Below are 26,899 nucleotides of genomic sequence, written 5' to 3'. Positions count from 1 at the left end.
TGCCCGATGCTTTTTATAAATACATCGTTCACTGCCCACAATTATTTTATAAGAGGGGGGATGTCTATTGTTCATCCCCCCACAGATCTCTCAATTGAGGGACACAGCCCCCTCCCCATACCCCCGCTTTGCCTCCAGTCATGGAAACCAAACCCTGGGCATCTCTCGACATCTTCAGCCTTACCATCACCCACCGTCACCACCACCGCTGGGCATCCCCATCACACAGACTCACCAACACCCTCTCCACCATCACCACCACTACCCAGCTTCACCAACACCCACGAGCCTCTCCACCACCACCACCTCTACTTTGGCCTCACCACCATCACACAACCTCACCACCATCACACGGCCTCACCAACACCCCCGAGCCTCACCACCACCTCTCCGCCATCACCACCACCACCACGACTACCCGGGCCTCACCCCATCACTCCCACGAAGACCAAAAAACCCTGGGCACCCTCCACCTCGGCAGAATGAACTCTCAGCGACGGCACGCGCCACAATAAAACAAATCGTTTATTTATAAAACCCAACGTCTGTCAGTGAAGAGGGGGGTGGGTGGACGTCCCGGTGGGGGGGGGGGGTGCTCAGCGTGCCACCGCGAGGTCTTCGGGGATGCGCGCGAGCGCCGCCTGGAGTTGCCGTGGGCTCATGAACTCGCTGCTGTCCAGGAGGCTGGCCACTAGGAGGGTGTTGCGCACCGTGCGCGCCTTCACCCACACGCGCCCGTTCATGCCGGCCACAATCTCCATGGGAAACGCAGCGCCAAGCCGGCGCAGGATCTCGCAGTCCGGCTGCAGCAACCTGGGGGTGGGGGGGGGGGGTGGGGACGGGGCGCCAGCGTCAGGTTTCCGCGCCCGTAGTGCATCGGGCTGACCACTGCGCCATCACTCCCTTACGCGGGTCAAATTTCAAGTTGATTTTGGTTGACCGGGTGAGAACTCAAGAGACCAGGATAGGTATCATATGCAAGAGTGACCTAGGGCGTTAGTCTACCAGCAAGAGGTGATGATTGCTATGTAGTCCCAATTGAGTAAATGTGCGGTGTCATTTTCGAATGTGGCAAATTTGGACCCTGATGCCAGCACACAATGGCCTACTCTTGCAAATTACATCAGGGGATCTTGAACATCCACTGTGGAGCAAGGCGGTCGGCTACGTTCGGTCCCAAAGATGTTCAACATACATACATTATTACAGTTCTTATACCGGCAGTAATAACCAGGGCGGCCGCTGGATTCTAACCGTAAAGATCTGAAAGAGGCAGCGAACAAACCACCGTTAGGCCGCGTGTTGAGCACACAGAACCTAAATGCGACCTACATAGACTCAGATTAAAATCGGTTCCGAGCAAAGTCATCGTTACAATGGTGCCTTCAGAAACACGTGGCCGAGCCTGCTCGGCTAAGGCCGCAACGTCCATCTGCTCGCCCGACCAGCCTTAACAGGGTGCTTGCCAACAGCGACGCCTACGTCCTGCGATTAGCGCATGAGCAAGGCCCCCGCGCGGAACCTTCCCCCTGTCCTCCTACCTCCGCGCGAGTCCCAGCGAGCAGTGCAGAAGAAACCCTCCGGGACCCAGCACCCCCATGCCGGACGCTCGGCCCCCGCTGTCCATGCACACCAACTCGGGCTCCATGTCCTTGTTGGCCACGAGGAGGCGGCCAAACACGAGGTCTGCCACCTGCCCACGAGACACACGCGTCACAAACGAGAGATGGTGGCGGGGGAGCACGTGTGGTTTAGTTTGTTGCCCTTACCCCAGCACCTCCCAAGAAGTTCAACATACGTACAGCAGGTTTCACCAATCGAACCCTCAAAAGGACACTGGAAATCGCTAGATAGACATGTATACAATCAAACTTGATTTGAAGCTTTCGTGACTGCAGGAATTACTCTCTGATTCTTTCGGTAACGTCGCGTAGAAAGAAAAATAAATTAAATAATAGAACACGACGTTTCGATTGCAACAAAAGCAGTCGTCATCAGGCAGAACTAAATTTGAGAGAGAGACAAAACACAGACACGGAGACACACAAGCAGAGAGAGACAACACAGAGGCACAAAAAAGACAAAGATCCCCCATTTATCCTTAACAGACTGTAGGGGTAAGTGCTGTTAGCGAGCACCTATGAAGGCCGGAACGGTACACGAGGGGGTGGGTGGCCAGCACCACGCCCGACCGCCTTTGTCTCTCTAGTGGCAATATTTACACACCGCACCAGGTACTCATTTGAGGCTGAGTCGACCTAGGGGAGGCCCGGGACCGGTTCAGATAATCGTCACTGGTGTTGGCCGTGAGCAGGAATCGAACCCGGGTCGTCAGTTTCATAGCGCTGCGTAGCGCTAACCGCTACACCACCGCTCCCCACAACACACACACACAGAGAGAGACACACATAACACAGACACACAGCTCTGTGTGTCTATGTTGGATGTTCCCCCCGTGGCTCTCGTCTTACCTGCACGTTGGGCCGGTTTCGTTTTGTGGCTCCCTCGAAGGCCAGGAATGAGAGGCTGGCCTGCTCGCTACCACCAACGTCAACCTTGAAGACGTCGCCCGCCCGTGCCGTCACCACTCCAATCACCGTCTCGCCTTTGACGGGCACGTACTGCGCAGCACAGGGCACAACACGCGTGTCAAATCAGCCAGAGATGGTCAACATACACACACATGCACACCATGTCTCCCCGCCAATCTCAGGGTATTGGAATGTTTGGGCAGTTTGCATCAACGCGTGGCACGTGAGAGGAAATCAGAAACCGGAATGAAATCCGTCAGGCACACGTAGACATAACGAAGAACTCCGCACAGATATATTCAAGAATCCATTACTGGTGCGTCTACTCTATTGGCCACTTCGCAGCAAATGTAAAACTAAACTCAATAAACATTTCACCAGGTAATGCCCATTGAGCTCTATGGCTCTTTTTCAGATGCGACCTGCCCACAATTGATAGCCCAACAAAGTGGCTCATCATGACGTGGAAATGTAGAGCAGCCAAATACTCGAAACGTGTGATGTTGATTACACACGTGGAGGGAAACTCGGAGGACCCGGATAAAAATCCACGCGCACACGAGGAAGACACACAAACTCCACATAATCAGCTGGTGTCTGGGCCGGGATCTAACCCGCAACCTCCTGCATACCAGGCGAGGTAGTCAACATCTCCTAGCCACCGTGATGATGATGAGAGAGACACGCAGACTCAAAATATACAGCAGCAGGCATCGTCAGGGTCGGGATCGAACCCACGACTTCCTGCATGCCAGACGAGGTAGTCAACATCTCCTAGCCACCGTGATGATGATGAGAGAGGGGGGGGTCCCTTGCCAGCATTAGGGTCGCGAGGAACGCGAGAGAGGCCCCCCCCCCCATTGCTCCACCGCCTCGTACCCGCTTCTGGTGCGACTCGACCCAGTAAGTGTGCGGCTCCCGGTGTCGCAGCACGCCGCAGCGGCACGCCAGCACCACCTCCCCCTCGCGCCGGAGTCCCGGGCCCAGCACCACGCGCCCGGCGGGGGAGGCGGCGGTGGCGGCGAGGCCCACGTCCTGCTGCTGCGGCTGCGGCGGCGACACCGCCGCCACCACCACCTCGTCCCCGGCCATAACGACCCGAAGCGCCCTGTGTCGCGGTGCCATGCGGCGGCCGGTGGGAGGCCTCCTCCTTCTCCTTCTTCTCCTCCTCCTTCCTCAACGAGTCTCACAACTCAACAACCACGTGCGGCGGCGGCGGTGGTGGAGGCAGTTAACGGTGGGGGGATAGTGGTGCTGGGGTGGTGGTAGCGGTGTGGTGGTGGTAGCAGTGTGGTGGTGGTGGGGGGGTAGTGGTGGTGGTGGTGATGGGGGGGGTGAGGGCAGTCCATCAGGCGGACATGTTACTCAGGGAAGCCTCCCCGCCCGCTGTGAACAACAATCGTGGGGGTGATGCCATCATCTATACTTGAATTAGTTTTTTTTTTGGGGGGGGGGGGGTAGCGTAAATATTTAAACATCTCGTATTGTGGATAATATTGGACGCGAAAGCCTACGTGTTAATAAAATGATGCCATCAGTCGGCGAGCTAGTAATGTTAATAATTACATTTATATAGCGGATTTTTTTCCACAAAGGATCTCAAAGCGCTGTACATGACACAGCAGCAGACACTCGGCATAAAACATATTATTATGAATAAATTTAAAATAATAATTGACTAAATTAAATAAAAGTACCGTTGGTGCTCACCAACCACCCCGTAGTAATATGGCCGCGGGACAACGCTCACGAATTCCGTCTCGTTAACAGCGCGTGCGGTGGTGGGTGGGGGGATGTTGGACCCTTGAAAGTATTCACAGTCACTGTTATTAGTCGACGTTTCGGGCAATGGTCCTTCATTGTGCATAGATTGGGGTGGAGTGGGGGGGGGGAGTGTAAGATTTGGAGACTTGCACCGTACACTGTGTGCGGTGCCTCATACATATTAAATAAGCAGTTTCTCGCTAAAACACTTTTTTCGTAATGTAATTGGCAGGTGAATAAGTTATACACAGTGGCTGTTGAAGTAACTTCCTTAACCCTCTTCTTTGGTTCTTTCGGTAAAGTCACGTAGAATTCGAATAAAATAATAAATTGATAAAATAAAATAACACAATATTTATCAATTTATTATTTTATTCTCATTCTACGTGACTTTACCGAAAGAACCAAAGAAGATGAATCATTGCAGTCACGAAAGCTTTAAATCGAAATTCCTTAACCCTCTCAAATGATAACACAATTTCTCTGACGGCGATTCCCGCGCCAAATTAATTTATTTCTTCTCCGGATCGCACAATGCGATTCCTACTTTGCGTGCAAAGCGGACGGAGCAATCGATCCGTAATCGATGCGTTATGAAAATCGGTCGAGAGGAATCGCTAACGAGGGGGTGTGGGGTGACGCGGAGGGCCCCCTGCAGTTTTAAGGCCCAAGCGGCGGCGGCGGCTCCTCCGTTACCATCGCGACCCCTCCACCTCCTCATCCACCTCCACCTCCTCGCGAGTTACCCCGCGCGTTACCCGTCTCGTTACCAGCATTCGGTGAGGATCAATCTTCAAACACCCGGCGGCTGCTGCTGCTGCTGCCGCCGCCGAGGGATGCGGCCGAGACTCCGGTCGGAGGCGTTAGGCCCTGGCCGGTAGCGGCCCGTCATCGCGAAACGAGGTGAGTGAAAGTCTCCCGACTCGCGTCTCGATGTGCACCGCTGAACGTGGGGTGGGTGGCGGATTTCTCAGTCCACCTCTGGGTGAGGACCTCCTCCTCGCCCGCCGCCTTGCGGGTCACGGTGGCCGATGCAAGTTGCTCAGCAGCCATGCGTGCCGCGGCCAAAGGGGTTCAAGACGAACAACTCCGTGCCGTTCAGTGGCCCTATCCATGGCCCTCCGCTGCCCTTCCATCTCCGTAGGTCGCGCATCCACCCAGTACTCTCTCGCCTCTCCATCCCCGGCCTTTCCCAACTTTCCTTGGGCACACAGTGTGGGCTCACGAAGTTGCGAGCCTTTAACTTGGCAACACTTCACAAGGCTGGTCAACGCGGCTCGGTGATGGTGGCGGCAGGGGAGCATAGAAGTACAGTAAATTAGCGGTGCATTTTCGCCGCATTAGCCCCCCCGGTGCCCGCTCTCCACGTAGCCCCGCAGCAACCTATAGCACCTGGCGGATGGTGGTCGCCTGTCCCCAAGCGCTATCCAGGCTCGAGGCTGCTTTCTGAGATTTGACGCATTGTTGCGCGTGATTTGGGCGATACCCTTCGTTTAATAATTCTAGTAGTGTTCACATGGGCAGGTCGCGCGTGATGGAGTACAGTGGTTGTGCCGCCCCGCCTATTCAAACACGGCCGTCCAGCGGGAAAGATCGAGCCAAAATACCCTCCAGGGCCTCTTCGAGTGGGGAGACCTTTCCACCAGCAGTGAGATGAGCACGGCATTGCGGCGCTGCACCCTTGTGTTTGCTGCTTGTTGCCGTTCACTTCTGCCGTTTTTGTGACCCCGATGTTGTGCGCAGGCAATGGCCGAGGAGTGCCGCCTCGAGGTTGCAGCCGAGGAGTGCGTGGTGAACATGGAGGGGTTTATAGTTATGGAGACCGAGCACGGCGACTCGCACAGGAGTGACGGTACGGAGTGCGTACGGGTAGGCGCTGGCGCGGTGGCCGATGGCCACCGAGCGCCCACGTTCGCTGTTGCCGGTGTGGACCCCGAGGCCATGTCACGGATGGAGCAGGAAGGCTCGGCGATGCGCACAGAGCAGGCAGACCACGCAGTCTACGCAACACAATCAGGACAACCAGATCAAACGGTCTACGCAACACGCACAGAGCAGGCAGACCACGCAGTCTACGCAACACAATCAGGACAACCAGATCAAACGGTCTACGGAACACGCATAGAGCAGGCAGACCACGCAGTCTACGCAACACAATCAGGACAACCAGATCAAACGGTCTACACAACACGCACAGAACAGGCAGACCACGCAATCTATGTAACACACTCGGAACAACCAATTCAGACAGACTACTCGGACCCAGAACAGTCAGACCACACAGTCTACCCAACGCACACAGAACAGGCAGTCCAGACAGCCTACCCAACAAAGTTGGAACAGGCAGACCAGACTGTCTACTCAACACACACGGAACAGGCAGACCAGACGGGCTACCCAACGAATCACGTGGGAGAGACGGGGCAGCCAGACCACGTTTCCAACATGGCCACGTTGTCCCATGCAACTAGCACAGACTACCTGGCCCACGCGAGCCAACCTCACGGGCACATCGAGGGCACAGCGCATACGCACAGCGCCGTACGCACAGATGGTGCCGTACTGGAGGACTGCGCGCACTCGGACAGCGCCGGCGCACAGGCGCACGCGGAGGGCGGCCTGGCCCAGGCAGGTGGGATGCTGGTGGATGGCAGCTCGGCGCACTCGGGCGTCGCGTACGCGGAGGGGCCGCTGCGTGCTGACGCGGTCGTGCACATGGACCTGCTGCACGCCGGCATCCTGCTGCAGGAGCAGGCGGCCGCGGTGGTGCAGGGCGGCCACGGGCCCGGCCTGGGTTCCACGGGGTTCGGCAGGGACGGGGAACCCGCCCCGGGGGAGGATGAGGAGGAGGGCCCTGCTCAGCTGACCCTGCTGCTGGGGGCCGGAGGGACGGACACGGGGAGCCCGGGGCCCCAGCACGCGAACCCAGGTGCGACCAGCTTGACGCGAGCGATAATCACTCCTGGGGATAAAGTTGTTTTGCGAGTGTGTTTCCTTGTTGCGCTGGTGGAATGGTTTTTTCGTACTGCGCTAAGAACCTGGCATCCTGGGTTTGATTCCTCGCCATGGGCTACAAACAGTAATGAGACAGATGGGAACTGTCTTGGTCTTTGCCAGGTCGACCTTAAACGAGTACCTGGTGTGGTGTGAATAAATATCAACGCCGGGGAGGCAAATGCAGCTGCGCATGTGGAGCTGGTCACATCACCACTTTGTATACACCGTGCCGGTCTTAATAGGTGGTCACTAACAGCACTGGCCCGAACAATCTGTTAACGTCCAAAAAGGAGATCTTTGACTTTTCATGTGTGAGCAGGTGTCGTGAACAGCTTTGTGTTGTATAGGTCTCGTATGAGTGTTTTTTGTATGTTACGTGTCGTTTGTGCGGTTATCCTCCCTACACTGCTGTCCCCACAGGAGAGCCAGGCTTCATGGTGGAGCACGCTGCCCTCATGGTGGTGCAGCACTACCAGCAGGAGCCAACGCAGATGCAGCCCGGCCCCACCGCACAGCTCCTCGCGGGCGTCCCAGAGCCGGCGGCACCGCTGCCTGCGAACAGCGGACCCAGCGGCTCGGTGGAAGGGCAACAGCGGGGCGGTGCCGGCGGGGCGCTGGAATGCGGTCTGTGCGCGCAGAGGTTCGCGGAGCAGCGGCTGCTGGCGGCGCACGTGGCCAGCGCCCACCGCACAGAGAGCGGCTTCCAGTGCGAGGAGTGCGGCAAGCTGTTCACGCTCAAGTACTCGCTCAAAATCCACATGCGGCAGCACACGGGCGAGCGGCCGTACCGCTGCGAGCTGTGCGGCGAGACCTTCGCGCGTTCCTCCTCGCTGCTGCGGCACCGCGCGCTGCACACGGGCGAACGGCCCTACGTGTGCGACGTGTGCGGCAAGGCTTTCGCGCACTCGGAGAACCTCGCCATCCACCTGCGCATCCACGCGCCCGTCAAGCCGTTCGCCTGTGAGGAGTGCGGCAAGAGCTTCGCCACGGCCTCGTACCTCACCAAGCACCGGCTCATGCACACGGGCACCAAGCCCTTCCACTGCGACGCCTGTGGGAAGCAGTTCTCCTTCCGCACCAACCTCAACCACCACCGCCGCACCACGCACGCCGCACGCCCCTGTGAGTGGTGCCCACAAACGCACGGGTCTAGCACGCGCTCAACTCTCTCTCTTGTGCACCAAATCTCGCTCCCTGCTACCGTCCCTGAACCCGCCCAGGGTTCGCCAGTCGGATTCAATCGAGTCTCGTGATTTCCGTGTCGGCAGTGATTTTCCTTTCCTGCTAAAATGAGCGTCGAGGCATTGGTGCTCTTCTCCCATTTACAGCCCTGGACCAGTTGTGAAAATTCCACATTGATATGGCAGGGGCGAGTCTCCGCTGGACAAACCACTGTTGACTTTCCAAAAGGTGGTGCTAATAATTATTATTGGACCCCAGTGGAATGATGGGCCGTGTAAATCCCCAACCTGGATTTGAAGTTCCTCTGCAGCTGAGCCATTGGGGCTGTATGCCAGGCTAACTGGGACGTATAAATCACTGGGGTCATGACGCAGTCACATGGTGGGGTTGTTGTATTGCACCGAGATTGGGGTGCTCGCCACTGGCTGTTTCGGCGGTTACAAGTATCCCGCTCGCTTCAGCGACGTAACATTCTGCAAGCGGTATTGCAGTCGGGTACAATCACGTTCTTTTTCAGAACTAGCAATGTTTCATTTGTGTTGGCTGTTGCGTGGGAGTTTGGTGTGAGGAGCCGTGTCCATGTGTGAACACGTGCGTAGGTGTGGGAGAGGGCGTGGAGGCTGAGAGGTTCCTCAGGGACCTCTCCGAGTACGGCACGACGCTGGGCCTAGACGATGTGCAGCTGATGGGCTCCGAGCAGCATGGAGACATGGAGTCATGTGGCACGCACACACACCCTGTTAGCCACGACACACACCATGGAACACACCAAGGTACGAGCCACACACGCACCAAATTTCGTATCACATCGCAGTATTCACCACCATACACAACACACACACATCCTCTTGACCACTACTCGCCACGTCTACTACAGACCAAAGTACATGCTCGACACACATAATTTTAGAGCGCCACACCACGGTACACACCACACTGCACTAACATCAAAGTTTATACCACACACCACGCACACAAAGGTGCACTCCACACACACCGCACACTGAGCCCATCATCCACCTCTTACAAACCCCCACCCCCTCCGCCACATCAGGGACGTCTCGTTTACCATTAATGCCGCTCCCATGCCTTCCCAGCCGGACCCGGAGCCACGCAGCTGCTGCTGGGTGATCCGGCCGCTCACGCGGGCAGCACAGCCATCCCACCGGCACACCACAAGGTAGCCGTCACGACCACCGCCGCCGCCGCTGCCATTGCCACCGCCTACATCACGGCACCGCCGCCACCGCCCGCCACGGGCGGCTCGGGACCGTCGGCCGACGACGGCGGGAGCGGCGACGGCGCGGCGGAGCAGGCGCCCGGCTACCCTTGCAAGGAGTGCGGCCGTCGCTTCACGCTGAAGCACTCGCTGAAGCTGCACACGCGGCGACACACCGGCGAGCGGCCGTACGCGTGCCTGGCGTGCGGCGAGCGCTTCGTGCGCGCCTCCTCGCTGCAGCGGCACGCGGCGGCGCACACGGGCGAGCGGCCCTTCGCGTGCGACGCCTGCGGCAAGAGCTTTGCGCACCGCGAGAACCTCGCCGTGCACCGCAAGACGCACGCCGCCGTCAAGCCGTTCGTGTGCGCCGCCTGCGGCAAGGCCTTCGCCACATCCTCCTACCTGTCGCGGCACCGGCTCACGCACAGCGGGGAGCGGCCTTACACCTGCGGAGTGTGCGGTGAGAGTCACGGGGCTGGCGCGGTGTGTACGGCGAGGCTCGACTAAAAAAACTAAATTTTTATTTTACCAGGTAAGGCTCGCTGAGCTTTATAGCTCTTTTTTAGAAGCGACCTGGTAATTACAAATCATAGCCAAACGAAGTGGCTTATCACGCGGAAATTTATAGTAGCAGCCAAATACTTTAAATGCATGTTGATTCTAAATGCAGGCGTCAGGGTTGAGATCGAACCCACGACCTCTTGTATACCACATCTCTCCACCACTGAGGAGGTGTTGCTGCGGTTACTGCTGGTTTGGTTTAAGGTGGTGGGCGGCGGTTGTTGGCGTAGCCTTTGTTCAGCCAGCGGAGAGAGCTCACCGATGCTCGGTGCCTGTCGCCAGAGAGATATAGAGAGACATTGAGATGTCTCAGCCTGCTTGTGAGATGAGCTTCAAAATTACTGTAAATGGCAGATGAGTACGCCTCATTGCCCATTGAGTAGGAAATTACTTTAACTTTCCTTTCAGCCCTCAGAATGAGACGTTTCAATAGTGTGATCACTGTAATATTTGTGAAGGCCGCGATGTTAAGAGTCGAGGGAAGTTCTCCTTGTGAAGTGTTGGCCCTGGTGTCCACGCATCCCCCCCACACCACGGCCGCACGCGCACCAGGCAAGGCGTTTGCGACGCCCACGAACCTGCTGAACCACAAGAAGGTGCATGCAGGCGAGCGCGCACGACCCTTCCGTTGCGAGGAGTGTGGGCGCGCCTTCTCGGGCCGCACCAACCTGGAGCAGCACCGGCGTGTGCACACGGGGGAGAAGCCCTTCACCTGCACCCAGTGCGGCCGCGCCTTCCGCCAGCGCGTGCAGCTGCAGCGCCACGAGGGCACGCACGCGCGCGAGGCCGTCGTTGCCAGTGCTGCCGCTGCCGCCGCCGCCACCACCACCACCACTACCGCCGCCACCGACACAGACACCGGTCAGTGACTCGGCGTGACCCACAGCCGAGGTATCCCACATGGTCCGGTGACTCCGCTCGGGCGCGAATTACTCATCCCATGTACCCTGGTATCCTCTCTCATAAAGCCAAACAATAACAGAACTGGCTGAACATTCCAATGGACCCTCCTGAAATAAAGCTTGAGACACGGTGAGGCTTTCCTCGGTAGTTAAAGGGGATTATTATGATTATTATCAAATGCAAATTATCATTGCTTCATGACTTGCAGGACCCCGTTTCTCTCTTGTCCTCATGCCGTTGCGATGTGCTGTTTTGACCTTTTTCCCTCTGACCGAATGAGTCTGTGTCCCCGGCCAACTGAATGTCACGTGCGTGTTGTTGCAGGGAAGTTGGCCGAGGGGGCAGTGGAAACGGAGGCAGATGGGGGCAGACGGTGGGGGCCACGGGGACGGGGCAGGGGCAGGGGTCGAGGCAGGGGGCGGGGTGGAAGGAGGTTCCGGCAGCAGAGCGATGAGGACTGCAAGACGGAGGAGGAGAGTGCGGGAGAGAGCCCCGAGGACAGCGCTGGGGAGACGCCGCTGGGATGCACGGACGGTTGCGCTGACACACGCACAAAGCAGGAGACTCCAGATGAACAATCGGAGGAGCCAGGGGAGAAGGGTGAGACTGCGTTCAGTTCTTCTTTACATCTTTCCCTCGAGTATCATTCCGTCTAATTTAATTCTCTCCAGTGTTATTCTTTCGAGGTTCATTCCATCTCTTCTGAGCATTGTCGAGGCACGGGGAGATACAATGGGTGACACTGTCATCCCAGTCAACGAGTAATGTCAGAGATGAGAGAGTAAATGTATACAGAAATATAGGCACAGGTAGGAGAGAAATATAGACAGACACATGGACATATCACCAGACTGCAGCCCATTGAGATCATATATCTCTTTTTCAAGGGAGACCTGCAAGCAGCCTTCAAAGGTTGAGGTCGCGAGCCCGGGCCATGTGCCCTCCAGCTCCACACCTTTTGCAATGGCCGCAGATGCAGGATGTATGTATGTGGAATTTCTTTCGCACTGTACGTATCCAACCGTGATAATCGGAGGTGCGATGAGCGAAGAGCTCATGGGGAGTGGAAAGAGGCGTGCCGAGGCTGGGCTGGCAGAACCATGCGGCCACAATGCCCGTGTTGCTCTGGCCATCACGGTGTGGTCGCGTTGGAGCAGGACGGAGCACGACGTCCCATCGCGTGGCAGGGTTGTACTGCATGCAGTCGCTGAGAAGCGCGCGTGCTTGGGTCTCCCGCAGGGTGACCGCACCGTTTGCTGTCCCCTAGGCGGCGGGAACGATGTGGGGGACGGTGGCGCTGCCAACAAGGGGCTGGCGAACAGTGGTGAGGCCGGGGACGAGAATGGCGAAGGCGGTGAAGGCGGCGAGACCGGAGAGGGGGGGGACGGCGGTGGTGAGAATGGTGAATGTAGTGCGAGTCCAACGCGTGGCCGGAGGGGCCGGCGACGACGGCACGAGGGTTGCCGCTCTCGGGGCGCCAGGTCCGCGTTGCTCGCAGCCGCGGCGCTGCCGGAAAAGAGGCCGAGGAGGAGGCGATCGCCGGCGACCGTGATGGAGGAAACGGTGACGGCCGGGAACGGCAGGGAGCGGGGCCGGAGGGGGCCGCGCCCTGAGCCCGGTGGCTTCGCGTGCGCCGAGTGCGGCAAGCGGTTCCGACTACGCTACTCCCTGACGCGGCACGAGGCGTCGCACCAGCCGGCGCGGCCCTTCCACTGCCAGCACTGCTCCCGCGATTTCTGCTCGCAGCAGTCCCTGCAGCTGCACACGCGACAGCACACAGGCGAGCGCCCGTTCCGCTGCGAGCTGTGCGGGGAAGCGTTCATCCGCGCGTCGGCACTGCGGCGCCACCGCGCGCTACACACGGGCGAGCGGCCGTACGTGTGCGAGGAGTGCGGCAAGGCATTCGCGCACTCGGAGAACCTTGCCATTCACCTGCGCATCCATGCACCGGGCCGCGGCTGCGTATGCGATCTGTGCGGCAAGGGCTTCGCCACGCCGGCGTACTTGCTCAAGCACAAGCGAACGCACGCTGACACCAAGATGTTCGGCTGCGACGTGTGCGGCAAGCGCTTCTCGTTCCGCACCAACCTGGACAACCACCGGCGGACGCACACGGGCGAGCGGCCTTTCGCGTGTGGCGAGTGCGGCCGTGCCTTCGCCGAGCGCTCGCACCTTACGCGCCATGCGCGCACGCACACCGGGGAGCGGCCCTACCGCTGCCACGACTGCGGCCAGGGCTTCGCGCAGTCGTCGGCGCTGGCGCAGCACAGGCTGCGCGAGTCCGGCGCCAAGCGCTTCGCGTGCGACGCGTGCGGGATGCGCTTCTACTTTGCGGCCGAGCTCCAGCGGCATGCGCGCAAGCACTCGGGCGAGCGGCCGTACGTGTGCGAGGCCTGTGGCAAAGCCTTCACGCGCAAGACGCTGCTCAACAAGCACGGGGCAGCCGCCCACGCCGGGACGCCGGGCGCTTCCGGCGAGACGGTGGGGGCTGGCGAGACGGCAGGCGCCGGCAAGACCACGGTTGTCGTGGTGCTCGACGCGACGCAGCTAGAGCAGCCGCAGGCCAGCTAGCGACTGGATCGTATTACCGTGCCGTTCTCCATGGCCTGTGCTCAGGGTGCACATGGTGTGATTTAGGATTGGCGGGAAGCCACAGCAGACAGGATGTGGGTTGTGTTGTATGTAGCCCACGCAGGGATAACCAAGACGCTGCAGACACTGTGCCATGTTGCAGTGCCGCCCACCCCACTATGTACCAGACTGCTTCTCCCGGGCCCTGAAACAAACTCGTTCCGCTGGTCCCAATAAAAAAAAAGTGCTAACTGCATATTACAAGCCTGGTGAAGAAATGTGTGAGATGTATTTTGTGATTGTTGGGAGCACGATAGGGTGTGTGTGTGTCACTGAATGGGATTGTGTGTGTGTGAGCCTGACTGGGTGTATCGGGCTATGTGTACGTGTGGAACTGGCATATAGTAATTAGCGCAATACACTAAGAACCCAGTGGACTTCAATTCCAGCTTACGACCAATAGCAGTGGCAAATATTTATACTCGTGCTGACCGCCCACCAAGGTCGCCTCAGCCTTAAAATGAGTACCTGGTATGATGCTTGGGGAGACAAAGGTAGCCGGGTGGGCGTGGTACTGTTCACACACCCCCTCGTGTGCGGTGCCGGTCCCGATAGGTGCTAACGGCACTTACCCCAATGGTCCGCTGAAGTCTATACGGGGATCTTTGTGTGAGTGACCCTGGGTCTAAATGACTATGTTTGTGATTTTGTGTATGGGCGGGACTGCATGTGTGGGTGTGTGTGTGCGAGCGCGATTGGAAGCGAGTGAACTTGAGTTTTAATGGGGAGTGGTGCAATGAGTCCTTGTCAGCCGTGGCATCATTCTCACAAATGAGCAGATTGTGTTTGTCCCAGGCACACGTGTACACTCCGTTTTCGGGGTGTGCGGCTTTGTTAAACGCATCGAATCTAATTGGTAATTAAAATCTTGTACGAATCTAATTGGTAATTATTTGGTAATTAGATTCCAGCAAGGATTTATAATTTGCGATTTATCCAAAGGATATGCCGGCGCGTGACACGTGGTCTTACCGGGGCGGAAACGAGACAAACAATGCAGTGCAAACTCGAGGCAGAGTAAGGGGCCGTCCATTAAATTACGTCAGGCACCTGGGGGGGGGGGGGGGGGTCAGACATGTGTGACGAGGGGGGTTGAGAAATGTGACGTCACATCAAAATGCGCAACTTTAAATAAATATAGACAACACGTTCTACTTAAATAGACTTTTAATAAATGTTTTCTCCTACAACATCAGAGTGCAGCGCCACATTTAATACGCACTACAATGACAATAGTTTAAAGCGATTTGAGGCATGTTTTTTTTTGGGGGGGGGGGGCAGAGCTTTGTAACGTCATATTTTAGGGGTGGTCTGACTTTTGACGCCGTGTGACGTGGGGGGGGGGTTAAAAATCATCAAATCTCGTGACGTAATTAATGGACGGCCCCAAAGTTGATCAATCGTTAAATGTATTTTTTGTTATCACGGTTGCCGAGCGCAAAACGCCAAGCAGTCAGCAACAAACATCACTATTAACGTAGCTTATAACAAGCGTCATCGTCGAGAATGTAACTAATTTAGCAGACGATATACCTCAACATATCTGCCCCTGAACGTAAATAAATAACAGTACGCATTTGTTTTTTTCCTATTAGAGCAGCGTTCTTCACAAATTTTAACTTTCGCCAGTGTAAAGCTTTCGTGACTGCAATGATTCATCTTCTTTGGTGACTTTACCGAAAGAACCAAAGAAGATTTCGCCAGTGTGTGTGACCGCCACACATTTGACACATTTGAAACCATTGGGTTGGGTTTAACAGCAGCACTATGACGACACATGTCAACCCATACGGTTTACCCGTGTTCTTGTACAGGGAAATTTAGTTTCCAGGTCCATACGGCGTACAGCCGTTGTGATGGGACTTTGTCGGATGAACGCTGAGATTTATAAGGGGCACGGGTGACCAGTAAGGTCTGAATTGCTCTGTAATAAGGTAGGCACTGGTAAGGGGTTTACAGGTATGTGGTTATGGCGGAGGAGGGTTTTACTATTTGTGCATCGTCAGGGGCCGCAGATTCGTGGGCCCGCGGCCCTTGCAACGAAGCAACACAGCCGTCGAGTAACCCCGTTGCTCTATCCGCCACGTGGTGGTGCCTTTAAATCCGCGCGCCACATGCACAGCCACGCCCCCACCCCCACGTGGTTGTTTGCCCCGAACGCGCCGCCATCTTGCTAAGGGAGGGGGGGAGTGTAGTCGCGCGTACGTCATCAACGCCCATCTGCACCCAACATGGCCGCACTCGGCGTGACGTCACCGGGGGGGGGGGGGGGGTCTGGTACCGGAAGCGAGTCCGAGACCAGGTGACAGTGACACCCCGCAGGAGCGCCGCAGCCGGACTGGAGTCCAACACACGCCAGGCGAGACTCCCAACACGCCGAGACTCCCAACACGCCTGGCGAGACTCCACCACACGCCAGGCGAGACTCCACCACACGCCAGGCGAGACTCCACCACACGCCAGGCGAGACTCCACCACACGCCAGGCGAGACTCCCAACACGCCGAGACTCCCAACACGCCTGGCGAGACTCCACCACACGCCTGGCGAGACTCCACCACACGCCTGGCGAGACTCCACCACACGCCTGGCGAGACTCCACCACACGCCAGGCGAGACTCCACACGCCTAGCGAGACTCCACCACACGCCAGGCGAGACTCCACCACACGCCAGGCGAGACTCCACCACACGCCAGGCGAGACTCCCAACACGCCTGGCGAGACTCCACCACACGCCTGGCGAGACTCCACCACACGCCAGGCGAGACTCCACCACACGCCTGGCGAGACTCCACCACACACCAGGCGAGACTCCACCACACGCCAGGCGAGACTCCACCACACGCCTGGCGAGACTCCCAACACGCCTGGCGAGACTCCACCACACGCCGAGACTCTCAACACGCCGAGACTCTCCGAGACCAGGTGACACCCCTCAGGAGCGCCGCAACACGCGAGGCGAGCCTCTCCGAGACCAGGGACCCTCCTGCAGCCAAACTCCCGGCCGGACTCCCCCCCCCCGCCCCCCCCCCCCCCCCCCGGATACTTCTACCCCAGCCGGTGAGACCCCAGTACCAGGGACCCCAAATAGTGAGACCCCACTACGCGGGACCCCAGCGAGTGACACCCCAGTACCCCAAGACCCCAGTTGGCGGGGTTCTCAGATAGTGAGACCCCCGTTGCCCCGGGAACCCAACCAGACCACCCCCCACGGCGCCAGCAGCGCGCAGGAGGATGGCGGCGGTGGCGGTGGCTGGGCCGGACCCGCGGGCGGACTTCCCCGCGTGGCTCTCGGCCCACGGCATGAAGCTGCCGTTCGCCCAGGCCATGGAGCGGGAGCTGGGGATCGGGGACTACGAGGATCTGCTGGCGTGCGCCGAGGACGCCCAGGTCACCCTGGAGCTGCTGGCCACGGCGCGCCAGCGCCTGCCCTTCGCCCTCTACGCCGCCCTGCGCCGAGTCGTCAAGGCGGCCGGGGGCAGCCAGGGGCCCCGGGGGCCCGAGTGGCCGCCGCACGAGGGCGCCGAGCAGCCCGGCCTGGCCGCGCTGCTCGACGCCATCGTGGCCACGCTGCAGACGCTGGGCCAGGAGCTGCTGCAGTCTGCGCTCAGGTTCAGCGGCCTCAAGCACGCGCTGGAAGATGGAGCAGCAGCAGGAGGAGGAGGAGGAAGCGAGGAGGAGGCGGCGGTGGGCAGTCCCGAGGCCAGGAGAGGAGAGGACGGTGGCACCGGTGCGCGTTGTGGCCCCGGGGTGGGGGGTGGGTTAGCGGTGTGATGTCGTGATGATGATGATGATTGCGGTGGTGGTGGTGAAGTTGGTGGTTGTTAGTTGGCACAGTGTGGGGGGGGGGGGGGTAGGTACAGCTGGTGGGTGCATCTACCGGTCATCTCAGCCAAACAAAATATGAAACAATAAAATTCTCACGACGTTTCGACTGTAACACAAGCAATCATCATCAGGTGTGAAAACCACAGCAAGAACATTTGTCTTGCTGTGGTTGCAGTCGCAACGTCGTGATAATTTTATTGTTTATATTTTTTTATTCTATTGTTTCCCTTCTACGTGACTTTACCGAAAGAACCAAGAATATGAATCCCTGCAGTCACGAAAGCTTTAAATCAAAATTTAACCCATCCCGTGTGTGCGATGGGGTTTTTTCCACGGGTTTCTACGGTTTCCTTCCAGAAGAGGGCAAACTCTCAGTGATGGAACTGGCCAAACAACCCAATGCAGGACCCTCCCGTCGTGATATAGTGTGTGGTTGTGGTGGTGTGTGTGGTTGTGGTGGTGTGTGTGGTTGTGGTGGTGTGTGTGGTTGTGGTGGTGTGTGTGGTTGTGGTAGTGTGTGTGGTTGTGGTAGTGTGTGTGGTTGTGGTATTGTATGTGGTTGTGGTTAGCACAGTAGGGGGTACAGCTGGTGCATCTGCCAGTCATCTCAGTCAGCCAACCCATGGCACCTGGGTCTGTCCCGAGACCTCCTGTCAGCGAGCCTTCGACACTTCACGTGGCCTTCAAAGTGCACCTTGCCTGGCACAAGCGCCGTGGCGAATGGCGGTTGTTGTTGGTGGTAACGATAGTTGTGGTGGTGGTGGTGGTGATAATAGTTGATGGTGATCTTGATGGGGGTGGTGGCGATGATTGATAATGGTGATGTCACTGTGTGCCATGGGACAGTATTGCTGTGGCCATCGGATGATGCTGCGTTTGTGGAGGACGACGACGAGGAGGAGGAGGAGGAGAAGCGAGGGTTGCGTGTGTGTAAGACTGAAGTGGTGGACAGCATGCAGGGTGAGTGGCACACAGCATGTGTACTAACACATATACAACGCACCCATACAACATATACAGAACACACGACACAAATTTAGAAATACCCCGCAAATGAACTAAATTGCAATGTGCAGTATAGACCAATCAACGCTTGCCTGCTACAACAACTTGGCAGGACCCTCCTGAAAAGTAGTCATGAGGCTCAGTGGAGCATTACTGGGTAAACAAAATTAATGATACCAACACACTCGCACACTGCATATACAACACGTATATGCAGTATTTCCACATTGCACAGAGGACTCATTTGAGGTGGAGTCTACCTAAAGGAGACCCAGAAATTGGTTAGATGATTGTTACTTAGCGCAGTGCGCCAACTACTGCATTGCTATTTCCACCGTTCCACACGTGCACTCCTCCTATGTTCGCACTCCTAAGCTTGCTCTCCTATGCTCGCACTCCGACACACTCTCCTACACGTACAATCTCTTACGCTCACACTCCTCTACTCACACACTCCTACACTCACACTCTTACACTCTCGTACACTCGCTCTCCTACACTCACTCTCTCCTACACTAGTCTCCTACACTCACTCTCCTACACTCACACTCTCCTACACACACTCTCCTACACTCACACTCTTACACTCTCCTACACTCACACTCTCCTACACTCACACTCTCCTACACTCGTCTCTTACACACACTCTCCTACACTCACACTCTTACACTCTCGTACACTCACACTTTCCTACACTCACACTGTCCTACACTCATACTCTTACACTCTTGTACACTCGCTCTCCTACACTCACACTCTCCTACACTAGTCTCCTACACTAGTCTCCTACACTCACACTCTCGTACGCTCACGCTCTCCTACACTAGTCCCCTACACACAGGCTTCTACACTCACACTTTCCTACACTCACACTCTTACACTCTTCTACACTCACACTCTCCTACACTAGTCTCCTACACACAGTCTCCTCCACTCACACTCTTACACTCTCGTACACTCTCCTACACTCACACTCTACTACACAACACTCCTACACTCACACTCCTACACTCACACTCTCCTACACTCACATTATCTTACACTCGCTCTCCTACACTCTCGTGTCTGCTGTGACGGTGGCCGCAGACGCGGAGTGCAGCGAGCTGGAGGACATCACGGCCGAGGAGGTCCACGCGGAGGGCCTGGGCTGCTCCGCAGCGCGTGATGGAAACAGCATCTACATCGCAGGGGGCACGTGGGCACACAGCAAGCCGGAGCCCCCCAACCACACCTACGCAGGTGAGCCCCCCCCCCACCCCTCCCTACACATGTCACTGAGCTTCCCACACGGTTGGATGCGGTTCTTGACACATCCCGTGTCTCCGTGTCCCTGTGACGCTGGGTCCTTGTGTCCCCGTGCCAGACGCGGTGAGTGACGAGGAACTGGAGACGCAGCCGCCGGCGTCCCCTTGGCAAGAGCCACCGCCCCCATACCTGAAGATGAGTCCAGATGGTGGCGTCACTCTAAACTACCAGTACCCAGGTACAGCTCCACCCTAAACTACCAGCTCCATGACTGCACTAATAGTATCCAGATACATCATCCGCCTGCACTACCAGCACCACACTGCTCTACCAGCTCCACCACCGTGCACTACCAGTACACAGATACCCAACCAACCTGCACTACCAGCTCCATCCTGCATTGCCATACCCACCACCGTGCACTACCAGTAACCAGACACCCCCCACCACACTGCACTACCAGCTGAATCCTACATTACCATACCCACCACCGTGCACTACCAGTACCCAGACACCCCACCACTCTGCACTACCAGCTCCACCCTGAACTACCATACCTACCACCCTGCACTACCAAACCTACCACCCTGCACTACCATACCTACCACCCTGCACTACCATACCTACCACCCTGCACTACCAGTGTGCATGTGTATGAACGGTGGCGCCGCTCCCACCAACGGTCCCCTCTGTGTGCCATGGCGGCGGCGCTGATGGCGCCGTGGCGGTGTTGTCTGCGCAGTCGAGCCGTACGAGATGGATGGCCGTGGTCCCCCGCCCCACTGCTATCAGCCCTACCAGCAGCACCATCAGCAGGCCCCGCAAGGGCTGCTCGGCCACCCGCCGCACCAGCTGTCGCCCATCCCCGCGCAGCGCGTGCGCGACTGCGAGGTGTGCGGCAAGAACCGTCGCGTGCCGGGCGGGCGCAAGCGCACGCGACACTGGTGCCCGGGCTGCAACGTCGGCGTACACGAGGGCTGCTTCCCCAAGCTCGTGCACTTCCACAGGGAGAACCGGCGCGGGCGCAGGCCCCAGCACAACTACGAATTCCCGCCATCGTCAATGGCCGCTGCCGTGCAGTGAGTGCCGCGTAATTCCCGGCGTCCCGCGCGCAGACAGCACCCCTCGGCCAGCGCCAGGTGACACGCCAGGGATGCTGGCGCTGGTTGCCTGCAGACGCTGGCGGTGACGGCGTCGCCGGCGAGTGACGTTCCTGGATGGCTTGGTGCTGGAGGTGGCGGTTTCGGCAGACTGTTGCTGCTGGCGCTGGCTGGGGTGGCGACTGGCGTTACCGATAGCGTCAATGCTGCCGGTGCTGCTCGCGCTGGTGCTGCCGGCGTTAACACGGACACTGTTTGCACTCGCGGGGGATCGATCTCTGCTGCCCGCATTCTGCAGCGCCGATCGCCGCAAGACAATCATCGGATTTTCGTGCAAAAGATGGGAACTTGTAATGCGCTGAGGCCGGAGCCTCCTGTGGTCACCCAGCTCAAGCTGCCACACGAGTCTCCTGGGCGAGAGGGAGGGGCTGGGAGCCCAGAGGGGGAACGGGTGCCCTGGTAGGCCTCGGCAAGGTAAAGTAATTTACACTTTTTACAGGGTGAAAGGGTAAAGGTGTCGACCATGCCAAGGGGTAAGGTAAAAGGTAGAGTAAAGGTAGGCTCGTTGTTTTAACCTTTTGCCTTACCTTGCCGAGGCCTAGCCCTGGTGAGTGGGGGGGGGTACCCTGCCATTCATGGTGAGCCAACCGTGGTGGTTGTAGTTGGTACTGGCGCTTATAAGGGTTAGGGCTGTTAGTGCCTGAGCTGTCTGCTGGGTTATACCCTACCCCCCCCCCCCAGGCTGCATAAGAGTAATAAGGTTTAATATCAGGTCAGGTGTGGGGGATGGGTCAGGCCTTTTTTTTAAATGGTGTAAGAATGATTATAATTGGATTGACAAGGCGCACTTGAATATGATTTCAGAGCGCCATACGTGTAAAAGATTAAGGAATAAGGAGTAACTGGGGAGAGAAAGGCTAAAGAGAGCGATAGAAAAACTAAAGAAGGCCATTTTTTAAACAGGTGGGTCTTCAGGTGGGTTTTCAGCCGGGTCTTAAAAGTCTCAACTCTGAAGTCTTAACGTCCAATGACAGGGAATTGCAGAGCCTGTGTGCCATGCAAACAAAAGCCCGGTCACTCCCGGGTTCACTGCAGCGTGGTCACGCTGAGTAGGGCGCAATTGTTAGATCCCCGAGATCTCAGTGGAGATTGTCCGGTGTGAAAGAAGTTCAGCAAACGTACGTACATACGGGGGAGCTTGCAGGTGAATCGTCTGGATGTCGGGTTGAGCCAACTCGCTGAAAGCCTTGAACACAAGCAGAATAATTTTAAGCGCAACATGGATTTGAACTGGAAGCCAGTGCAGAGACATGAGCACGGGCGAGATATGGTCCTGAAACGGAGTGCGGGTCAGCACCCTGGTGGTGGCTGCATTTTGGACGGACTGCCAGTCTACTGAGGACATGACTTGGGACTCCAGAGAGCCAAGGCACTGCAATAGTCAAGACGTGAGAAAAAGGGCGCACGTACTCTTCTCTCGGCATCTGCAGGAGAAAGAATGTGGCGCAGGAGAAAGAACGTGGCACAGCTGGGCAAAATATTTTTCTTTAATGCCAGAACGAAGTCCTCGCAGCCTCATTGAGGACGTGCGACTGGAAGGAAAAGTAATGTTGCAAGAGAACACCAAGGTTTCATATTTCCTATTTATGTTGAGAAGATATTCAAGCATCGATCACCAGATTGAACGAGCCAACCTGCGGCAGTTGGGTGGGGGGGGGACGCTGGGAAGACTCTAGTCCTTGTCGCCGTTGAGTTGGGAGAAAATTCTGCCGCATCCAGGATTTCACGAGCAAGAGCGACGATGAAAGCGCAGCGGCCGAGGGTGTGGAACCCATTCCCAACTGAACATAGATCCGAGCGCTATCCCTATATCAATGGTAACGTAGCCCTTGATGTTGGACAAAATCTGCCAACTGGGGACCATGTACATGCTGAATAAAATCAAACCCAGCGCAGGTCCGGGACATCATGTACGACCGGGCTATCGGGAGAGCTAAAACTGTGCGCGGTGACGTTATTCATAACACAGGTGTTTTGGGGTGGATCGCGTAAATATATAAATGTGTCATTAAACCCGCCACCAATTAGTAAGGTTTGCCATGTAAACAGAACGTGCCAATTCGTTACTAGTACAGCACACCGGTCTGTTGAAGAGCAAAGCCACAACATTTACAATCTCTAACACACCGGTGTGCTGTACTAGTAACGAATTGACACGTTTTGTTTACATGACAAACCTTACTAATTGGCTGTGTCGGGTAGTGGTGGGTTTAACGACATATTTACGCGATCTAACCCAAAAAACGTATTATGGATATTGGTCGCGAAAGTCCGTGTTAAGGTGACGTTATTGCACACCGTTTGCAAATTAGGATCAAATCCACTGCAAGGCGATTTGCCAAACCCCAGATCGCCAGTTCCAGCTGCTTGAGCAGCAGCGGCGATTAAAAAAACGGTAGCGGGAAGCAGCCACTACAGCAGGCGGCGCCCGCGGAAAACAGACGGGATGGCCCCACCGCAAGAACTGGTCGGGTTGGGTCAGGTTGGGTCAGGTTGGGTCATGGTCGCGCTGGGTACGATCAGGATAGCAGGGTTCTGGTCAGGACAAAGAATGTTTGGGTCAGGTTTATGTTGGCAGTGGATCGGGGAAGGGTCAGGTCCGTCACAAGCTGTGCTGCAGATCCGGTGCCAAATGGACGATTGCTGCCGCGGGATATCGATCTCCAATCGGGTGATAGTTGCCGGCTTAGCTTTCTCAGCTGAGCACGTTTAACCGGACCCACGGCGGCGAGCAACACTGCCACGGCCCTACTGCTGGGGTCGAGATCGAGGTCAGGGTTACCGAGGCTCGGGCTCGTTAAACCGTGGGTCGAGGCCAGATCGTCTGGGTTCGATGTTCACACGGTAGACCAGGGCTGGCACGGCCCGGTTTTATTCATTCGGGTTTTAATCGGTTTTTATATAAAGCCGGAGCACCTGGATCCTGCCCAAATCCGGTTTTATTCGGTTTTTATTAAAGTTAAGTCGGGATTTCAGTCGCACGCACCCATTAGCGTTCAGCTCCTGGCCAAGCGGAGGAAGACCCCTTCGCTAGAGTGGTGGCTGACCGACGGTAGCGACTATCCCGCGCTCCAGAAGATCAGCCATCAAACTGTTCAGCATGGCCACGTGGACCGCTGCTGCGTCTGATTGAAACGTCTCGACGATGGGATTTATCCATTCCAAGTTGAGGAAAGAGCCTGGCGCCCAACGCAGTCGAGAAGCTCGTCCTCATTAAGTCGAACCTCAACGCGTTCCACGACTACCCGACGCCCAACGACGGCGACAACAACGCCGAGTCCAGCGGCGAGAGCGACGACGAAGACGACGCGGCGGCGGACGATGACGAGGAGCAGGATTGAAGTGTGCACAAGACGCCGATAATAAAACCAGGTTTTAATCGGTAAAATCAGGTTTAATTCCATTAAAACCAATAACCCGATTTGTCGGGCAAAAAAAAATCGGGTTTTTCCCACCCTTGCAGTAGACCAAGTTCATCGTTTTCAAATTACCATTCATAAAACTTTTACGTGGATGAAATCCCAGCAGGGGAGTGATCCGTGAGTTTTTGTGTGTGTTTGCATTCGTGGGAGTTGACCCTGGGGTTAGGATCAGTGAGGCTCGATATGTGTGGTGGTGGTGCTGTGGTTTGGGCTGCGAGTTTGAGGGATGCGGGATTGGCGTTGGGCTTACACCAACCGACGTCGTATGCACACGTGATGACAGTCGCCCAACCCCAAACGCTATGCTGACCCGACCTCAACAGTACAGAGGCTCAATTCCCAAGTCTCCACGCTGACCCGGCCCTCGCACTGACCACACGCACACCCCCTTGGACCCAAACCAATCCGAAATCCACGGACGCAATTGAACTTTGTTCATAACCAGGCAAGGGAGGGCCCAGGAAGGCAAGATTCTTTGGCAAGAGCCGGCGATAGAGAAGCTGCCCGACTGGGTCTGTAACGCAAATGCACTCATACAATTTTTATTTTTGCGTCTTCACCTTATAAATAACACGGCCACACGCACAGCTCTCGCAAACATTACTTGAAAAGGCGTAGTATATTTCACTGGGCTGTGAAGCCCGTCGCTTCCACAGTCTCTGGGTCACGCTTGTGTGGTGGCCGCACGGCAGCCGTGGCAAGTTGGCACGAGCGGCAGTGGGAGCTGAACAGCGTGGGGGGGTGCCAATGGCGGCAGTAGCTTGAAGTGGTAACGGCTAGCGAGAGGTGATCGAAAAAGAGCTTCCACAGCTTATCGGATTCCTCAGGTCTAAATAAAACGTGTTGATGGCGTTGTTCGTGGTGACAGTAGTGGCACCGATGTTGGTAATGTTGCTGGTAGCGGTGTGTGTTGATAGTGGTTTCACTACATTTTATTGGGTGTTGGTCGTGGTGTTCCTACATGTTTTGGTTACGGTGTTTGTTGATGTTTAGTGGCAGTGGTGTTATGAAGTGACAGTGTTGGTCGTAGCCTTCGTAGCGCGTTGATAGTGTTTGGCTGTGCTGCTGCTAATTTTGCTGATGGTGTCGATAAAATTGTCACTTTTACCAGTCGTAGCGCTAGCGTTACTGGTAGTCGCGCTGACGGCGCTGTCACGCGCGGCCCCTCATACTCCGCTGTCCCCTTGCGCGCCGGCGCCGTGCGGGGGCCGGCGCGGGGGCGAGAGCGCGGCGCTGGCGTGGCCCTTGCGATGGTTGATGAGGCTCGTCGGGTGGATGAAGCCCTTGCCGCAGTCGGGACAGCAGTAGGGGCGTTCGCCCGTGTGGCGCATGCGGTGGCGGGCCAGATCCCCCGCCTGCGCAAATCTCTTCCCGCACGCGCCGCACGCGTGGGGGCGCTGCCCGCCGTGGCGCCGGCGGTGGCGATTGAGGTCGGACGACTGTGCGAAGCTGGCGCCGCACTCGGGGCACACGTGTGGCCTCTCGCCCGTGTGCGTGCGCGCGTGCCGCGACAGGTGGTGCTTGCGGTTGAAGCGCTGGCCGCACTCGCCGCAGCCGTACGGCTTCTCGCCCGTGTGGATGATGCGGTGCTGCACCAGGTGCGAGTGGGAGCCAAACTCCCGACCGCACTCCTCACAGCGGTGAGACTGGGGTACACGGAGAGACACGGAGATATGCGGGTGACACGTGGTGACAGGGAAATATTTGGACATGTCGCATGTTTGAAATAATTTCGTTTGCAAGGATGAATTGAATTATTAAAATAGATTTGAATGCTCATAATACGTGCATCAAATGGTGCACGTATGATTTGAAATCAATAAACAAAGCCCAGCGTAGACACCATAGAGAACAACCCTCGATACACTCGGTTACGCACTCCCTCCCCAAACTCGCCCCCACGCACACATCGACACCCCTCGTGCACTCCTCCCACACTCGTATTGCATATTCACCGCTTTACCCCGAGACTCACCCCACACACACCGCCCCCCCCCCCCGCCCGGTGCAGGGTGAGCGTCACGAGCCGTGCTCACCCTGAAGGCTCCACGCTGCTGCTCCCCTCCGCACTGTGCCTCCCCTGTCCCCGTCGCATCTTCGCCGGCTCCCTCGCCTCGCCCCTCCCCGTACATTCCGCTCGCCTCGATCCACACGAACGGCGGCGGCCCCACTGCGGGGGGCGGCTGCTCTCCGCCGGGCGCCGGCTCTCCCCGAGGGACCTGCTCCTGCCCCAACGGCGAGGGGCCCCTGTCCAGGGCCACGGGCAGCCGCTCGGGGTCCGTGTCGGAATCGTCGTCGTCATTGTCGTCGTCGAGGCCCCGTGCATCCTCCAGGTTCCCGTCATCTGAGGGAGGGACCGAGTGCAAGTTCATGTTTATATTGTTTAACTCGAGAGGCCAGGATGGGAGTCTCGTTGGCAAGAGTGACCGTGGTCACAAGCAATGGAGCAAA

At 57.1% G+C, this 26,899-nt stretch overlaps 4 protein-coding genes across 5 annotated transcripts in view; 2 read left to right on the top strand and 2 right to left on the bottom strand.

Moving 5' to 3' along the window:
- Positions 1–507: 507 nt before the first annotated feature.
- EXOSC3 (exosome component 3) lies at positions 508–3,857 on the bottom strand. Its single transcript, XM_032961047.2, has 4 exons — positions 3,411–3,857; positions 2,472–2,621; positions 1,542–1,693; positions 508–813 (listed from the first exon to the last, which is right to left on the bottom strand). Exons 1-4 carry the CDS (start codon positions 3,654–3,656, stop codon positions 597–599), a joined length of 765 nt encoding a protein of 254 aa, XP_032816938.1. The 5' UTR covers positions 3,657–3,857; the 3' UTR covers positions 508–596.
- A 796-nt stretch (positions 3,858–4,653) lies between these two features.
- On the top strand, positions 4,654–13,992 carry LOC116941695 (uncharacterized). Of its 2 annotated transcripts, none has more exons than XM_076065100.1 (8): positions 4,654–5,198; positions 6,039–7,224; positions 7,713–8,414; positions 9,074–9,247; positions 9,572–10,153; positions 10,807–11,115; positions 11,482–11,757; positions 12,425–13,992. In XM_076065100.1, the coding sequence occupies exons 2-8, from the start codon at positions 6,042–6,044 to the stop codon at positions 13,726–13,728; spliced, it is 4,530 nt and encodes a 1,509-aa protein (XP_075921215.1). In that variant the 5' UTR covers positions 4,654–5,198; positions 6,039–6,041; the 3' UTR covers positions 13,729–13,992. The 2 variants fall into 2 exon arrangements, with proteins under 2 accessions (XP_075921215.1, XP_075921217.1); XM_076065102.1 differs by lacking the exon at positions 4,654–5,198 and having other exon boundaries at positions 6,043–6,147; positions 7,044–7,224.
- Positions 13,993–15,158: 1,166 nt separating this feature from the next.
- LOC116945998 (uncharacterized) lies at positions 15,159–24,550 on the top strand. Its single transcript, XM_032960798.2, has 5 exons — positions 15,159–17,518; positions 18,463–18,576; positions 19,708–19,860; positions 19,985–20,104; positions 20,609–24,550. The coding sequence occupies exons 1-5, from the start codon at positions 17,023–17,025 to the stop codon at positions 20,947–20,949; spliced, it is 1,224 nt and encodes a 407-aa protein (XP_032816689.1). The 5' UTR covers positions 15,159–17,022; the 3' UTR covers positions 20,950–24,550.
- LOC116945425 (uncharacterized) overlaps positions 24,387–26,899 on the bottom strand; it is a 31,556-nt gene continuing 29,043 nt past the window's right edge. Inside the window, exon 18 of the mRNA XM_076066127.1 lies at positions 24,387–26,034. Within this exon, the coding sequence (XP_075922242.1) occupies positions 25,615–26,034 (420 nt within the window). The 3' untranslated portion in view covers positions 24,387–25,614. The remainder of the gene's footprint in view (positions 26,035–26,899) is intronic.

Source organism: Petromyzon marinus, chromosome 1 (genome assembly GCF_048934315.1).
Source record: "Petromyzon marinus isolate PM22_M1 ecotype Great Lakes invasive population chromosome 1, UKy_Petmar_22M1.pri1.0, whole genome shotgun sequence".
NCBI classification, from domain to species: Eukaryota; Metazoa; Chordata; class Hyperoartia; order Petromyzontiformes; family Petromyzontidae; genus Petromyzon; species Petromyzon marinus.
This window is presented reverse-complemented; position numbering and strand designations above follow the sequence as displayed.

What these genes read in the sequence shown, in the direction of transcription:
- EXOSC3 (XM_032961047.2), bottom strand. Translation starts at nt 3,656, where the DNA reads ATGGCACCGCGACACAGGGCGCTTCGGGTCGTTATGGCCGGGGACGAG. An exon ending in TCGAGTCGCACCAGAAGCGG is followed by an intron (nt 2,622 to 3,410) that starts GTACGAGGCGGT and finishes TGTGCTGCGCAG; the next exon opens with TACGTGCCCGTCAAAGGCGA. An exon ending in GAAACCGGCCCAACGTGCAG is followed by an intron (nt 1,694 to 2,471) that starts GTAAGACGAGAG and finishes TCTCGTGGGCAG; the next exon opens with GTGGCAGACCTCGTGTTTGG.
- LOC116941695 (XM_076065100.1), top strand. Translation starts at nt 6,042, where the DNA reads ATGGCCGAGGAGTGCCGCCTCGAGGTTGCAGCCGAGGAGTGCGTGGTG. An exon ending in CGCCACCGACACAGACACCG is followed by an intron (nt 11,116 to 11,481) that starts GTCAGTGACTCG and finishes GTGTTGTTGCAG; the next exon opens with GGAAGTTGGCCGAGGGGGCA. An exon ending in GGAGGAGCCAGGGGAGAAGG is followed by an intron (nt 11,758 to 12,424) that starts GTGAGACTGCGT and finishes GCTGTCCCCTAG; the next exon opens with GCGGCGGGAACGATGTGGGG.
- LOC116945998 (XM_032960798.2), top strand. Translation starts at nt 17,023, where the DNA reads ATGGCGGCGGTGGCGGTGGCTGGGCCGGACCCGCGGGCGGACTTCCCC. An exon ending in AGGAGAGGACGGTGGCACCG is followed by an intron (nt 17,519 to 18,462) that starts GTGCGCGTTGTG and finishes GCCATGGGACAG; the next exon opens with TATTGCTGTGGCCATCGGAT. An exon ending in TCTAAACTACCAGTACCCAG is followed by an intron (nt 20,105 to 20,608) that starts GTACAGCTCCAC and finishes TTGTCTGCGCAG; the next exon opens with TCGAGCCGTACGAGATGGAT.